Source organism: Coloeus monedula (assembly GCF_965178545.1).
Source record: "Coloeus monedula genome assembly, chromosome: 3".
NCBI classification, from domain to species: domain Eukaryota; kingdom Metazoa; phylum Chordata; class Aves; order Passeriformes; family Corvidae; genus Coloeus; species Coloeus monedula.
In genome coordinates this window covers 41,509,781-41,527,965 of record NC_138783.1, presented here as the reverse complement: position 1 = coordinate 41,527,965, position 18,185 = coordinate 41,509,781, and the positions used below count along the sequence as shown (strand labels likewise).

The window sequence follows — 18,185 nt, the reverse complement described above, 5'->3', positions numbered from 1 at the left end:
CAAACCCAACAGAATTTGAAAGAGTCTTGGAAGTAATAAAAACATGTTCCAAGGGGCTTTTTAAGAAAGGCTTGCTACAACAATTTCTTGTTTAATCAGGATATAAGTCATGTATCTGGATTGTATTCTTTATAATGTATTGCTATATCACTGTAAGGAAATCCCAGTTGCAGTTTCATAATGCCGCTGTTATAAAACAACCTAAAAATTAGCACAACAAACTATTCCATTGCTTTCAGTCTCTGATTAATCTGACAATCCTGGATCTTAGAGTATGGGAGAAACCTCAAAGAGACTGTTCTCTGGGCTAATTTTGCTGCTTTAAGTGTACAAAAAAATCTTAGTGTCTTAGCCAGGCATAAAGAAATATTCACAGACTCCTGAGCTGAACTTTTGATTAAAGCAAGATATATCCGATGAAAATACTATTACAGAAGCATGTCCAAACTACAGACTGGTTACACTGCACTTATCAACTAGTTTAATTCAAATTAAATTAGTATTTTCCTTTTTGTTTTACTACCAGTACTGCACCTGCTGATTAAAACAATATAAATTAAGTTTCTTTTTCTTTGATAAATCTGCCATTGTTTTTGAAGTCTTTCTGTATTGTAAAATGTAGATGTGCAATAGCCGGACTGACTTGAGCACCATTAAGACTCTACAATGTGTACAGACAGACTCTTGAATTGCTGGTATCTAAACCAGAGTAAAATGCTGTGTCAGTTCTTTTCCCCCCATAGCAGTAAACAGCAGTATTTATAAAGCACTTTCACTCAATGTATGCCAGTTTCAGAAGAACTAAAATATTCTGGCCAGCCAGAAAAGCAAATATCAATGATATTCAGCAGTTAAGTAAGTTAAGTAAGTAACTTTTAGGAACTTCTGCTCAGTGCACACAGATAAAACAAAACTCTTTAAATAAGGGGCTCTTACTAAAACTCTCTTTGAACTCTTTAAATAAATCTTTTCCACTTTCTAAAAAGAAATCAGTTTTAATTTTGGAAGTCTAAACAAGTTTTAAATTACCGACACCATAAGTATTAGTACTACAGAACTATGTAAGACATACTGCATTGGAGAGATTATGAGAAGAAACCTGAACTAATGTTATTTAAATTTCAATTCTGTGTATGAAACACTGATGACTACAGTAAGTGCAGGGATCTGAGCTCACCAAGGCCCCATATGTCTGTCCACTGAATCTCTGGCAACATGTATTTAATAAAAGCTAGTCCACATTTTAGACCAAAGTTTAATCAATGAAGAGTCTACATAAGGCTATTAGCTGTGAACAGTCTCACTGTTTAATCACCACATAATACTTCCTTGGGTTAACTAAGCCAGAAGACAAACTTCTTTACAATTTCTTATAAAATAATGTGAAAACTTCTTAAATGCAGGGTTCCTTTAATTTATTTGAGTGGAACAAACCCTGTATATATGTATCTGCATATCTTCATCTTTTTTTTAATCTCTGTCATAAGACCATTAGAAATGATTAAACAGAAATTACAAAATCCAGTAAAAACTACTGAAAAAAAATCAACAGTATACTATCAAGAAACATTTCTATGTATAAGAAACTGCAATCATGTTTCAACACGATTGAATTCAAAGACAAATAAACAGCTGCATCTTTGAATTTAGAACATATATGATTAGATAGAGAGTATACAATTATTGTGTATACATATATTTATTTAGATTACAGATAATGAATCATGTTCAAAATGATCCACGTTCAACTTTTAACATAGTATGCTCATTAAGAGAGAAGTGCAAGCTTCTGTATTAGAAGGATATGGTGGAAAAAATGTCCCTTTTAGGAATTTCACTATCACAGCTGCTTAGCACAACACTGCAAGCATGCATTATTTTTACTGGCACTCAGACATGATTAGCAATAAATCTCCTTTCTCAAAGGATTAAATTACTCTGAAAACAAAACAAACCCCAAAACAGGTATAAACTTACATAAACCTACTGTCCCGATAAATTCTTAAGAAAAGTGTGGGCTTCTCTCTAAGTCTAGAAATATTCTACCTAAAGTAGATAACTGCATCCTGACACAATACTTGTGGACAGATTTAGTGATTTCTTCGGTGACCTCCGTTAAGAGGTATAAATACATCCTGCTTTCAAACAAACCAAGACTTCACTTTCTGATATAATCATGCACAACAAATAACTATTTATCGTCATTACCATAAGGCAGCATCTGCCTTTTACAAAGGGATGCTTACCACTGAAATTTCATCTGCCTCTGGCAGATTCACAGCATGCTTTGACAGAAGTCACTGGTTCACTGAAAAATGATGCTGCTTCATCTGTACACATCTCTGACACACATACCAAAATACAGAAGTCTTTACCCCATCCTAAGAGATCTCCTGAAACTGTTCTTCTGGAAAAACAGAGACAGGGAAGTGAAAAATCGAATACCACTAGACCTTTTTAGATGAGTCAAATCCTCTTTTGTTTTACAGAGCATGCAAAATAATATGCCACTGCATTTGCAGATCAAAACCACTTGTGGCTCATGCTCTGCTTTTTGTGCAAAAACCTGAAGGCAGATCTGGAACTTAAGAAGTCTAAAATACTACTATGACCAGACACAAGGTCTGGGCCTTTTTTTTTTTTTTTTTGACTAGACAAAGACCAAAACCCAGGTTTGCAGTCTAGAGTTCCAGTTCTATCTTGTCCAAAAACCTGCATCTTGAAGGGCTCCTACAAACTAGTTGGAAGGAACATATACTAAACAAAGTGCTAGACAGGTAAGGGATGAGAAAGCAACACTGTGGAGTAACTCCTTTTAATTTCTGATACTTAAAAATTAGGAGATGCTCTGAAGCTTAAGCTTTTAGTAGAATTTCAAGCTTGTTGTGTGTTTGCTTGCTTTTTTTTAAAATAGAAATTAAAAATACAGGTTTCAATGAAATGTATGTTTTACTTCAGTGTTTCTGAACAAGCTCTTTTCCCTTTTTCAAAGGTGTAATGTTTTTAGAGTACAAAAAATAGGAAGCAGAAAATCCTGGTGTGCATTCTCTATAATCATACTGTCATCATCAGTTTTATTTCATTTCCTAATTATGCAGTCAAGCAGCTACTGTACACAGAGCCCCTATGGCACTTTCCATAATGATATTAAACACTGTCTTGCTCATCTCTCATCTAAAATTCCCCCTCATCCAAAATTCATGCAGAACTTCAAAGAACATTAATATAATCTCTAAGTGGGAGTGATAAAGTTGTGGAAGTGATTTCAACCTGAGGTCACGTATTTTGCTTCATACCCCATATCACAGCTCCAAGAATTGAAGGAACAGAAGGAAAGAGACTGGGAGTATGTAACACTGGTATGACCACTAGTTACAAGCCTTTAAAACCCAAGCCTAGAATAAAATAACGAGGAAACTGAAACAATATCTTGTTTTACTCCAATCCCTACACACAAGTGTCTGACTACTCTGCTGGAGTAATAAGGTCTCCACACCAAACTTAACCCAGCAGAGACAAAGAAATCAACTGCCAGTTTCCAGTATTTTCCCACTTCATCTTTGAATTTAACATACTAAGCATCCTCAAAGGGCAAATTATTTAAGGCTGCATTTCAAAACCAAGTACTATCATTGGCAAACTTAAATAAGAGTTAAAATCCCTCTAATAGTATTTAATACAAAAGCCAATTCTTGGAAACTTATAGCAAAAAAGCTGAACAATTTCAAACTGCAACTGGTACTAGGAAATTTAATTTTATAGAAAAAGCAGATGTTCTTCTACCTCACCAACTCCAGCCACTCAGAATGCATAGCTGACCTGCTTCCTTATCCAGATGTTCTTTGACTATCAAGAAAATGCATTATGTTATCTGAAAGGCTTAAAAATCCAGTAGGATCTGTGAAGACTGACCAATAAACAATAGCAGAAAAGACAAAATGGTCCAAAAGACAAGCTCAACCTGACAGCCCAATTCCTTTAAGGAAAAAACCCTCCTAAAAAAAAACCCAAAAAAACCCAAAAACACGGCAATTTGAAGCCCCTTACTATGAGGCCTGCAAAGGCACTGAGAAGGTAGGACAGCATGTTTTTACCAGATGCTCCACTAGACAAGAATCCTGCTGACACAGGCCTAAGGACCAACCCCCTCCCATCCCCACTCCTTTGATCCCATGTCATCTTCTATGACTGCATGTGCTTGGCATAAGAAGACCCTCCTTTCATACTTAGTTCTTTCCTAGATATTAAAGTTTGTGAATTGCCCGAACACAAAACTGTTTTAAAGTTGTATTTGCAGACTTGGAGGATGAAGGTCTGAGTCACAGGGCTTCACTGATGCTTAAGTGGTGTAGCCAAAAACCTCAAACCCATTTCAAAGATGTTTGACTTGAGTCTTGGAACAAAGTTCTTATCTTCAACTTGGAGCACTCAGGTTTTAGACCCAGCCTAACCCCCAGCTGGCTATTCTGACAGAGGCTCTTTTCTGATGCATTATTTCTAAAAGTCTGCTCCAAGAAAGAATACATGCTAACTACATTCTTTTATTTTCTGTTTAAAAGCATGAATGCTCCACCAAAATGCCCCTTACCAAGTCAGTCCATCTAAAATAATTTTTTCAAACTGATTCTCCTTCCCCTCTCTCTGTTCTAGCTACAATAATGGGAAATTCCAAGCACAATTCAAAAAAGAGCTATATCCACACCTACTAGACAAAATAAAGATGAATGCTAAGCTTCCATCTGATGAGGAACATACAGAGACATAAAGCTGGGAATTCAGAAGCAATAAGGGCAAAGACTCTTCATACCTTCTGCTTCTGAATACTGGAACAGAGTATGTTTGCGCATACCATTCAATAGCTTTGTTTTCTTCAATGGTTCTTAAGATTGGTGAAAGTGGCAGAGAGAGAAATTAATTCCTCCTTCATTTTCAAATCACCATTAGCATCACTGTAACAACCAAAACCTTCAACAAGACAAAGATGAATTCATCCTGCTTCTGGAAGTATTAGCAGTCAAAAATACTGAAAACCAAACCCTTATATTAAAAACAGTGATAGATCCTCAGGGGCAAAAATGCCAACAGAAGTTTCAACCTATATTAAGCACAGAAAGGTAAACTTCTGAGTCATTCGCATGCTATTTAGGGTCACAGCACATATTTGTTGTGGATCTCCACATGATAAATAAATGCAAAGCTCAGTAATTTAACTCTGTCAAACAGATTTTTTTTCCTTCCTGACTGGAGTGACTTAAGAAGGTCACAAGTAAGAAACCAACAGGAATAGGATTTTATATTTTCTTGGCTCAAATGATAAAAACATAAACCACAATACGATGTGTACAACTTAGGTTTTCAAGGAAAACTCCTTCAAGCTCAACAGCAGCTAGCAGCTTGTCTCTATTTGCCGTCACTCTAGATCAGAAGAGCTCACATGCTTTTTTTTCCTTTCCTGCCCCTTTCAGTTACACTTGAGCTCTTTGACTGAAAAGGTCTGGAACAGATTAAAAGTCCGACCACAAAATAAAGAGCCTTGGCATGTACTCAAGCCTGTCTGGGATACACATACACAGTGGGCCCAAAAAGGGAAGCTATGCAGCAAGAAACCCTTAATCAGTCTTTTGGACATTTCTAACTTCTTTCAGTTTAACTGCACAGCCTTAACATTTGATGGAGTTTCAGTATGCACAAGACAAGTATCTTTTGCCCTTACAGTTAGACCACTCTATTTGCAGCAATACAAAATAGTTGTGAAAAGCAAGATTCATCTCACTCATGACCTCTGTCCATTAAAGCATTTTCCACACCCCTTTTTAATTCCAGCTCGTCATTGGAAACTATAAAGTCATGCATGTAAAGAAAAACAGATACCCTGCAAGATTACCTTAGTAAACATAATTGCAAAAGGCAACATTGATTTTCAAAATGACTGCTTCCTTTTCAGCCTTACTCACATACTAAGTAATTGTGAAGTTGCAAATTACCCACACACTCCTCCTGCAACATGCAAACAGGTCTGTAGCTCTAGCTGGTGTTAAAGCCAGCATGGACATTTGCCAAAGCTGACACCCCACCTTTGGGTTCAAGTTGCATAGTGGTTCAACTTGTCTACGAACTGGTGAGCAGTTTAAAAACAAAGTGTGACAATCTGGTGTTCTCCGTAAGAGTGAACGGATGTTGTAAATAAGCCCTCAAGCCTACAAACCAAAAATGCAAAATTTCTAACAGACATTTCAGAAAACAAAACAGAACAGTGACTATTGAGTTTTGCAGCTCTGTATTTATATGGCATTCATGGAGTTAATGCCTCTCCCAGAAGGGGCCCACAGTTGTTGTTAGGTCAACCCCTGTAAAGCTTCAAAGGTTTTGCATCCCCTCAGCCTGACCTACTCAGTGATCTGCACACTGTTTTCATTTAGCTGCATTGAGTCCAAAAGTAAAGCCTGAAAACCACAATGATCTTTTTTTTTTTTTTTTACTCCTACTGTTTTTCCATGGCTCTGGAAAAATAACTAAAATCCAAAGCAGTTGAAAATAGTAAGTTATTGGGAAAACAAATCAAGGGCAAGTTAATACAGCTAATAAGGCTGACACACACAGGTCATGGCTTCACAAAAAACCAGAAATTGTAATGCCATATTAAATACATCACTTGGACAAACTAAGAAAGTAGTTTAGAGTCTTCACATTGTATGTGATTTCCATTCATAGTCATCAGTGCCAATATTTTATTAAAAAGTTTGCACTTCTGCTCTTCATACAGATCAAAAACATTACTGAAAAAATTACATAAAAGTTTGGTTTTGTTGAATTTCTCCATCTAGACTTTGTGATCCTTAAGTTACTATTTCTATTTCCAATATTACATAGTTCTTACCCCACAAAAAGGTTATTAAAGTAGGAACAACAAAACTAATAATTCCTCATCATATTGTTTAAACCAAAAAGTTTTGTCATGATAATCACTGTGACAAGCTGGAATTATAAGCTGGTATATGTTTCAAGTGTATTTAAACAGCATGAACTATTATTTGATTATGCCCTCTTAAGATAGCACAAAGGAAAGTAAATATTTGTTTGGGAATTAAAAGATAGATTCTTCTGTAGTAGAGTTTTGATAATTTAAAGGGGTGACTAAGCTTGACTGAAACTGTCTTGATAATTTCTGAATGTCACCACTTTGGGGAACTGTATGGATCATAAGGCAAATATAAATACCAACCCGCAGCATTAGAAACTTGGGTAACATACAGCCCTGAAGGATATAAGCTAATAGTTTTTATCTTTAAAAAAAAAAAAATATTTAAATAAGGCCTCTATAACTCAAAATATATTTTAATTGTACTATAAAAAGTTTTCAAAATATGCCTGCAAAATTAAAGCTGAGTGAACTGAAGCAAATCGAGAATTCTGAATTGAGATGAACTTTTACCAAAGCGTGGGTCAAGCCTTGGGTCTAGCCAAGATGTGGTCTTGTTCTTATGGTTTATGTAGTAAATTTCTCCATCCTGGGTCATAGCTTGTTCCCATCCATCGGGGAGTGGGCCTGCAATATAGAAGGAAGGAGTTGATGGTGGGCTCTTGTTTGCTCCAGCTGAAATTGATCTAAAAAAAATTTTAACATTTTACATATATAACAGTACATGAAACAGAAGAGTTTCAAGCTCATGTCTAACATTTCTAGGATAAGGGCAAAGAATTGGTGGGTGGGAAAGCAAGAAACAGGAAACACTTCTATAATTTTTATTTAGGATTTGGACTTTAATTTTCCAACTTGTTTGCATCCTTTCATATGCTTTTGACACTTCTTTTTCCTATGGCATTCTAGTATAAAACCAGCAATAAGTCAAGCCTGCCAGAATGAAACCAGCATGAGCACCAGGAAAAAGCAGCATAGAATAATTCTACCTCTCATAGGAAAGTTCATCTAGTGATTAAGACACAGCAGCAGCAACAAGCTAACACTGAGCAGATCCTGAAATATTCCTGTATTTCACAAACAATTAAAAAAAAAAGTGACAAAACTAATTTCCCCTTTACCTCATACTCTTTCTGTGAAAGCATTCAAGGCTTAAGCAGGCAAAAATGCAAACCTGACGAACACGGCAGGCAAACAAGCAATGACAAAGCAAAGGCAAGAAAACACCATGAGCAGCCACAAAGACACAGTGCTATCAACACAGTGCTACGCCTCTACAAGCAGAAAGGCACACACAGGGGAAACTACTTCTAGAAAATTGTCAAAGGGAGGTACATAATGATGTTGTGGAGTCCACAGCTGATGTCTGAACACAGAGCCTGAGGAGTGGTTCCCATATGTTCCCATCAGCAGCTTTCAAGAAACCACCTTTCATTCCTATACAGTTCTTAAACCCCTCATTTCCATCTCTATATGATCGTGTACATTCACCTGTACTTTGCTTAGACTGAAAACTATTTTAAAAAGTTAGATTTATCTCATCTTACCTGGCAGGTGCTTTACAAATACATAGTTTTGAATTTCTATGCTCACATTGACATGGACTTTTAAAAATATCTAAATTAGATAAAGGAAGATCTTCCCTGTATTTTAGATTTAAGTACAATCCTCAAATTATACAACAAAAGATTCGCTACAAATGTTAAGAATGTAAAAGCAATTAGAACAAAACCTGCTGTAGCAGCAGGCCATTGTATTTCAAGTTCTTCTACTCTTCCTCAGTGTAATACAGTAATACAACAGCAGAAGCCATCCGGCTGTCAGACTTGGAGTAACAGATGATTCTGTATAATGTAAGATACACGAAGTACACACAAACATCATTATTTCACACATGAGATTCAGATATACACAAAACTATATGTGTCTATCTGATAAATGTCTACTATATTAATCTTCAAACTACATTAGTTCTTGACTGTAACTTTGTCCTGAAGTCATGCTCCTGCTGAAATTCAGTCTTTAGCTGGGAGGAGAGGTGGGGAGGATAGATTTGTTTGCTTCATCTCAAAAGATGTTCTTGGAGAAATGTCAGAAAGAGTAAAAAAATAATTCAGTTGCATTCCAGCAATATCCCAAGGCATAACCAGGACAAGAATTTCTTACTGAGGTCTTTGAAGATTCCTTGCAAACTATGTTTCTAAATTAAACTTTCATTTTGGCTCAGAAAACAAAGCCCTTCTCTAGCAACTTCACTACTCCATCATTAGACCTACAGGTTTTTGAGAGAGGAAAAACAGTGAACACTAAGACATTTTCTTCCCACCTCTAATGCTCATAAGCTTTAAATGTTGCCTGCAAGTAATGAGTACCCCAGCTTTTATCAGAAGCTAGTGAACAGAACAGGCAAGAAAGCATGACAATATTACAAATAATTCCTAAATCCTAACATATTAACTGTACAAAAGGACTTCGATGCAGAAATGAAAGCTCCAGTGCAAAGAATGGTGTATTTTGTTACCATACCCAAAGACCAGCCAGCTGATCAGTGAGATGCTATTTTATAAAACTGGGACATAGGAGCACAGTGACATGCCCCCCATCATCCAAGTGTAGAAGCCAATTAAGAACCAAACCCTTTACTGCTAAGCCAACACGCTAGCCATGTAGGCAGACCTTCTCACTACCATTCTCCTCAGAGCCCTGCTAAGCCACACATCCCTTGGAGAAACTCAGCAAGAAATTCTTTGTGAACTGCAAAGCCAAAAAAACCCTGTTTGGCTTTAGGAAAAACAAACCCAGCCTTGGGGTGTCAGTCCTGCTGAACACTGAAGTCTGTACTGGTCCAGCATGTTCCTTCGTAGCAAGTAAGAACAAAATGCCTTTGAAGAAGGTTGCCAGGAGCTGATCAGTCCATCCACCTGGTGAAACAATGCTACTTCTGAGATTCAGTGATCTGATGAGTACTAGAATGCACAGCTGTGGAACACGACAGGAAAGGTCCATCTGCTCACCTGGCTGTCACATCAGCAAGTCTTCCTTGCTAAGTGCCACAAATGACTGCAGAAGCAGAACTTCTATCTCTAGAATCTTTTGGCGTTAATAATGTTGCTTTCTTCCTTGGACAACAAACTGCTCTCGTGTTTCTGCTGTGATCCTTACATATAGAAATGGAAGTTCAAAAATTGAAATGACTTCCTTCTGTAATTCCTGAATGGTTTTGCGAGTAATTGTGAAACTAGAAGACAAGTCTGATTTTCTAAATGGTCACTTGACAAACTTTGTATTAGAGGCAAGTACTAGAGGAAAGAACTAAATCCTTGCTGAGGAATAGCAGACACATTCACCCAGAGCATCTAGGAAAATTCCTTTGCAATTACATGTCCCTTTTCCCCCAAAAGGTACAATAGGAACAGAATTTCCAGCATTAGCTTTTCTGACCTAGGTTATCTAAGTCCTATATTGCTGATATTCAGACCTTCTCACTAAAATTTCCATATTTACTGTAGCTTATGTTGTACAGAATCAGCAATACTGGGTCTATTCAAAAGTAGGCCATTTAGTGACTGTCACACTCTATACTTTGAAATAAAGCACTGAATACATATAGACACCTAAAAGGTAGAGAGGTTATGAATAGTCACTCGGCCTCCAAGTATGCTGGGCACTGGAACAGGCTCCCCAGGGAAGTGGTCACAGCCCCAAGCCTGACACAGCTCAAGAAGCGTCTGGACAATGCTCTCAATGGTGTGAGTCTTGGGAATGTCCTGTGCAGGGCCAGGAGTTGGACTCGATAATCCTTGTGGATCCTTTCCAAATCAGGATATTCTGTGATTCTATCACAAGTTATTCCTTGAGCCAGTTTCTGTCTGCTTACTAAGTGCCAAAATATCTCTCTTTCAAGTACTTCTCCAGTCTCCCCTCCAACTTTGGTAAATATTTAGCACAAACAATATCCCTGTGACATGGTCCCCTACTAGTTCTGTTTGGTGCCTCCTATGACCATTGAATACTCTCACAACTGTAAGTTTAGAGTTCGATGAAATAATTTGCACAGGGAGAGACAACCCTTCTAGATAGGGAACTCAGCCTGCACTGTGGTGCTTTTAAGGACAAAGTTACCAAAAAAATTAAATGCTAATTTCCAAATGTAAGCAATCTTTACAGAACTACTGATAAGTCATACCCCTGTAACTAAATATTTATGTAATGGTGTAACTTCATAAGCCTGTGTGCATGCCTCTTTGGTGCATGTCTCCACTTTTTTTTTTTTTTTTTAAACTTTCTCATATGCCATGAAATCTGGAATGCAAAGCAGACCTCGTTGCTGGCAGATAGAAAGCAACCGGAAGAGTAACTAAAGCAAAAATGCAGTAGAGATTCAGCCTGTGCTGGGATATGAAGTGAATCTTCCAAGACTCTCCAGTTCCTAACACTTAATTTTAAAATAAATGTAAACAAAGCCATATTTTATCAATAAGTCAATGCATGTAAGAGGGCAGCTGTATCTATCTACTAGCTGAATATGCATGGACAACCTAGGAACTAGAACACCTATTTTTAACAACAGGAATCACCTTCACCTAATACAAACACTGATCTCCAAGACCTTTCCTAATCTTTCTCTCTGAAAGCTGAACTTCTCCCCTTCAGTCACTGTCACTGTGGTTCTAAAACTTCTAAAAATTATATCAAAGTCTACAAAATTTACTTAAAATACACCTTTATCCAGTCAAATTAGTATAAAAAGACGCTATTTAAGAAGGGGCAGTTTTTGCAGATGAAGAAATAAAAGAACATTACTGTCATGCAGATACTCAGAAACTCAAGTTTCACAAAAGATCATAGCGTCAACTGCACACAAACCAGAATTTTTTGGTATGACTGACTACGTAGGAGCAATCTGCAACTGAAGTGAGCAAGGATCTAAGAGAAGAGCTAGAACTTGTTTTAGTTATTGGCATATTCCTTCCTACCCTCCTGTCCCTCAGGAATTATGAATTCAAGTGTCCATTTTCTTACCAACATTTAACATGGCACTACGGCCTTACCCTAAGAGACAACGGAATTGCATGCGCTAGGTCTACAAACTTTCACTGGGAAACTCAATTCAGAACTGCCACATAAGAATGATGACAAAAGAGGACAAAGACACATAATCTGCTCCAACGCTAATTATCTAAGGTCTATGTGCAAGCGGAAGAGGCTGAAGTATGCAGTGCTGTCAAACATGATTCAGGAAGTAAAAGTATCTGAAGAACAGATTCTTTTGTATAAATACAATTATCCCATCTCTGTTGTATCAACTGTAATTGTAGAAGAAACAGCCACTGTTTATTTTCAAATGCATAACTTTACCTCAGTAGGAAATTTATAGATGTTCCTCAGAAGAACAACGTACCATTATTGCTACCTTTTTGTTTGTTTTAAGGCAAGACAGAAGAACAAAGTTTCTTCTGTCATACCTTTAGGGAAAAAATGGTTAGAAACATAACACAAAAAAATCAGAACAGTCACAATGTTTATACACATGTGGCATATTTACAAATAATGGGCTTGTTTCCTTTCCACTAGTGATGTGAAGATGCAATCCTACTTCACAGATTAACCAACAAATGTCATCTACAAGACCACTGTGCTGTTTCTCTGCGTACACGTGGCCCAAACCACTTTAGTTGATTACACGTAGCAAGCTAAGTTCAGAAAGACTGAGACAAAAAACCCCCTCACTTTTCACACACTACTGAGTTCCTATAAAGGATGTAGCTAACTAACACTCATAGAATAATTCATTCACAAAATCATTCCCAGAACAGATAAAGCTGGTTCAGATGTCCATTACATTCCTTAAAGAAATGTAACTTGCAGCAAGATACCTGGGTTCTCATCCAGTTTTAAGTGCCTCAAGAGCTGGAATTTCTTAAGAAAGATAACCGAAAGATTTCAATCTCATGCTGAACTACAACTTTCCCATTTTTATATTTTAAACAATCTTTTGACTTGCCCTCACCCTTATCACATCTTTTCTGAGTTCTTCTTCCCCTATTTATCCAAAAAGACAACAGGTTCATCTTCAATATGCATACATCTGCTTTCAGAGTTCTTGTCTCTCTCTGCATCTTCAGTTTGTTTTCTTGTTCTTAATTCTAGATAATGTCAAGAAGTCTAATTCTGTCTAAATGGTTAAAGCTTCTAAAGACTCTCAAGACAGCTCCCAGAAATCTCTCTTACATTTCAGCACAGTAACTTGACTTACAGGCTCCTGGGGCAGTACACTAAAACTTGGACAGTAACTTTGGGTAAGGGCTAAAATTAACGAGCACCATACAAGGTCTATACAGAAAGAAAAACATTCTCCTTTGTGGCATTTCAGACATTTTTTTGCAAGTCAGTGATCTCCAGCTGTCACAATACTTACACTCGTTTTTTCCCAATATCTTTCATGAAAGACTCTCATAGCACTAGGACATGTTTCACTGCCAGCCATATTTCATAACAGGAAACTTCCGTCTTAAAGGTCTCAACTTGATTTCCCGGTTCTTGAGGATGAATACCCAAATTAGAACATTAAGTAGTCTTAAATCTGAGTGCCAACATCATGACTGTAAATTCCACTATGCTGAAGTGGTACATAGTTACTTGACTTTCCCATTTCTCTCAAAGATTATTTAAGAGGCTACCAAGGAAGCATAAGCTACCATGAACTCAGCAGTATAAAGTAACAAAACTAGATATGAGACTTTAGTAAAAATAAATATACAGTAACAATTTAAAGTTAGTACATAAACATTTGCCAGATCAAGTATCAGAAACAGAATCACACCCAATAAATGCAGGTTCAGTATTATTTAATTCAAAGCAGACTTGTGTTAATAGCAAATAAGGGTAAGCAAGTGCATCCAAAGAGCCAATTCCAAGCCACACTACCTCAACTGACTTAAGCTTAAAAAGCCTAACACCAGGTAACGTGGTGTAATTCAGTATACATAGGAGTTCTGAGTCCTTCATGCACTTTATCAAATTCAGAGCACGGAGGGGAAAAAAAACTTCATGGGATTTTCAGCTGATATTCAACACAGTATCATCTGTGAAATTAAAAATAAATGTTCAATGAACTTGGATCCAAGTAAGTGCTTTCTCAAATCACAAGACAACCCACTTAAACATCTCAACTGTCCTTTATTACATGAGCAACAATACCTATGCAGCATTACTCTTTCACACGCTTACATCAGGCAATTACATGTAAATTCTTCATGTTCTTTTAAAAATAATCCTTGTGTCCAGATTGCTGGCTTTTTTCCTAGTTTGTTACCACCCTGTTACAACTTAACAGTACATTGTTTTGCTAAGGACCCTTCATTTCTTTCTAAGTATATAAAGTGAATCCTACTTTCCTATCAGTATTTTTTCCTGTGAATTCTTGGTACAACTGAAGGTTTGAGGAGTTAGCTTAAAATACAGAAATTATGTCAATGTTGAAACAGCGAGCATCTAGTTTTAGCACAAATAAGCGAAAAAGCAAGACAGAGCAAGGGAGTTGTTTCCTTTCTCCTATTCTCTCTACTTTAGAAGTGTCCCTGCAAAAACATGCCACCTCTATTGCTGCAAATTTCCTGGGATAAATTTACAGAAAAAATAATCACACTATTTTATTTTCACATCAGAGCCTGAGACCTTAATTGCTGTGAATCACGACTTCCTGAACTTGAACAGGACTCATTTGTTTCAGTATAATCCAGCCTCCTGGCCTAGCCAGCAAAAAGTTTGATTAACTTCCCTTTCTAATACTCAGTCATGAACAGCACAGTTTGGTCACGCCTGTTAATCTTTCAGTATTGTCTGCAGCACATGAATTGGCAGCATGAAACAAAGCTGTCTAAACAGACCACAAAAAGCAGCACCAGAGAATAACCCTTGTGAAGTACAGGAACAACAGACATACACAAAATACAGTCAGACTGTGAGAAAATAAATATAACATGAACCTCAGTGACAGACAGGAGGTGACAAAGCAAGGGGAAGACTAAGCACTCAAACTAGCATGGCACCAAATTATCTGCTTGCTCTTTGCATAATCAGATGAGAGAGCTCTGAAAACATACAGTGGATTCTATATCAAGAACAAGAACATTTTAGTGCTGTCTAGTGACAGCTCTGTCCAGGCCAGCTGAAAAACAATTCTATATTGCAGGAAAAAGACATCAGACTTCCTCAGCTAGAGCAATAATGATCATGATACTGGATTTTGGCGGTAATAGAAAAACAAGAGGAAAACCATTAAACATTTTTGCTTCTAAACAAGATTTTCAAGGTGTTTTCTCAATCCATTTAGGGAGGACAGCAAAAATGATATGTTCATAATAAATGTAGGCAATGTAAACAAATGGCAGTATACCATGTCTACTCAGTGAGCAAATGGATGCAGAAGAACAAAAGCTTTAATGTAAATTGCTTTTAATTTAATGGGAATTCTGGTCTTCATCAATTTAACAGCATTTTTCAGGCAGAATTAAATAGACAAAAATTCTGCTTCAAGAGTTTGAACCATTCATTTGAAAAAATAAAAGCACAAATCAAAGAACTACAGTGTACTTTCTACTGACAACATAAATATTATACAAATTCTCTTACTTCAACTATCAGCCTCTTGCTTGATGAATCAGGTATCAACAAATTTGAAGTTTCAAACCAGGAAAACTAGAAGAATATTTATTAAATTTGGACTTCCTCCCCGCCAGTTACAATAGCTTGTGGTTTACTTGTATGATCTTTTTCATAAATACAGATTTTGTTTACCTGATGCCGAGTTCATGATGTTCTGCTGCACAGAAGGACTGGTGGGAGCTGTAACATTCATCTGGGAAAGCATGGCCTTCCTAGGATCTTGCCATGTTGTTGTTTGATCAATGTGACTAAGACAAAACAAAGCAAGAGTTAGGACAGTCATGCATTCAAAACAATGACCTGCTAGCACAGAAAGTTTAACAACAAAAGGTTAAGCCTGTCAACAACAGCCACATTCAAAACCCAACAAGAACTGTTTGGATTCTCTCCAAGCATCACTGTATGTCAGATTCTCAAACCCTTATCCTGGCCACCACCACTTTCCAAACCAACAGCTGTAGCAATCACAGCTAGAGCAATGGCGAGATAAGGTTCATCATGAATATCTAAACTGTTGTACCATAACTAGATGTTGTACCCTTGAACTAAACATTCTCTTCCTTCTCTCTTTGATCAGTTATTTGCAATTTTTAAATGTGACTTCAGACTGTCAAACCAAGCCAGTTATACCTGGAATCTCAAGCACAGTCCAGTACCTCGGCATGATGAGTTCATATTCAGTGCCTAGGGAGTGGTAATGAACTGGCTAGTATGCAATAATTAGTCTTCCCAAACTTTCTGTGCATAGACCACATCCTCAGATTATGGGACAGACTACTCTCATCACCACTGACACCTGAACAACCTCTCCTCGGTAATTTAATTAACCAGTCACACTAAAGCAGTAACGTGAAAGTGACGAGCAGCTGCCTTTCAACTTCACGTGAGAAGCTGAGAACAGTGTGACTGTCAAGTAACCCACCCAGCTCGCTGCAGAACTTTGGAAGCTTGGATTTTTCTGTTTTGAAAAAAAATGGCAAGTACATTCACCACTGTCATTCATGAAAGTATTCAATTCAATGAAAATACAAAAGTGTAATGAATCATTATTTCACTTTTGGAGTATGTGATTAGCATGTTTTGCTAATGAACAACGAATGCAGTCTATTCATAACAAGCATCAACATTATCTTGATGCCATTAAGCAACATTACTCCGAGAAGCACACGGGGACAAAAATACAGCTTCAAATGCACATGAACACTGACAACAAAATTTGTTACCCATTCATTCAGAACTGGTATAAATTAGAAATCATATTCAGATAGTATTGTTATAAATTAGAATCCAATGCATTATTAGCGGTACCATTCTTTTCTTAAATTAATTATAATTAAAATTCTGCTTTTCTGGATTACATGGAATGCTCATTTTCATTTACTTCAGCAAAACCACAACATTTAATGAATTCAGAAGAACATAAAATGAGGCAGTAGTCACCAAAATAATTACTTTCGTCAAATTACTTACCACATCCTAATCTAACCTTCTGTTAGAAGGTAGACATACCATGAACTGGCTTTAAATAAAGTTTTAAGATCTGTATATTTTACCCTCTCTAAACATGCACACAAGCAATTCTAGATCAGTTACAGACCCTACTCTATTGTAGTAGGGTCACAACAGAGCTCACTTAATACAGTATGTGCTGGTTTTGTCTGATTTTCTTCACCATGGCTAGTACTGGGCTATGTTTTGGATGAACCTGACCTCCCTCTGATCATCACACCAATGAATTAAACTGTTTCATTAAACCTCAACAAGTCACCACTAAGCACACTGCATCTTTGGTTGCACAGGTTTTCAAATATTCAGCTTCACTGAGAAACATGAGACATATAGCAAGACTTCTTTATTTCTTTTTTAAGCCTATTTATTAATAAAACATGGTGCAACATAGTAAAGACTGCCCTATAGTCCCTACTGGACTATACATAAACCTTCATACTAGAGAACAATTTTTCACTTTTCTGCTGGTCAGTTTTGCAAAGCAACGAAAACAGGTAAAGATAATACAGATGTAAAAACACTGCACTGTAATGCTTCACAGACTGTGTGTTTAAATTACTGTACCAGCATGTGCTACTCCTCCCCCACATTTCTGGTTTGTTATATTTGTTCTGGGAATAGTGGAAGCTGGGAAAACACTACTGTATCCATGATAACACATTCATCTATTTCCATTTAACTCATGTAAAAATACATGTAACACTATGAACTTATAAAATGTAAGGTACCTCATTTATAGCCTTTGTTTTTATATGCTATTTGAGTACACAGTAAGAAGTAAAAGGAAAAATATTTTCTCCCTGAAAATGGTTACAGAACCATTTTTGCAGTTAACTGTAGGAATGCACTGAAACAACAACATTTATCAATTTTTCAAAACATATCTGAATATGGGATAGATGAATGGGCTATGGAAGAAGAAGTTTTAGATGTACCTCCAATTTTGAGCACAAGAACAGCATTATCAATTCCTCAAGACTGCGTAAGCATACCATGCAAAGTACAGTTAATGTTCATATGGAGTTGTTAACAAGGATAGCTATTTTAGGCAGCAGCAGCTTCCAGCTTTTCCCTAGCTCAGTATCACTTG

General features: G+C 36.9%; 1 protein-coding gene across 3 annotated transcripts in view; it reads right to left on the bottom strand.

Annotated features, from left to right (window-relative positions):
* YAP1 (Yes1 associated transcriptional regulator) overlaps positions 1-18,185 on the bottom strand; it is an 88,294-nt gene that overhangs the window by 23,017 nt on the left and 47,092 nt on the right. For all 3 annotated transcript variants that reach the window (XM_082278680.1, XM_082278679.1, XM_082278681.1), the window contains exons 3-4: positions 15,719-15,834; positions 7,433-7,546 (exon numbers count right to left, since the gene is read on the bottom strand). In XM_082278680.1, the coding sequence (XP_082134806.1) occupies positions 7,433-7,546; positions 15,719-15,834 (230 nt within the window). The remainder of the gene's footprint in view (positions 1-7,432; positions 7,547-15,718; positions 15,835-18,185) is intronic.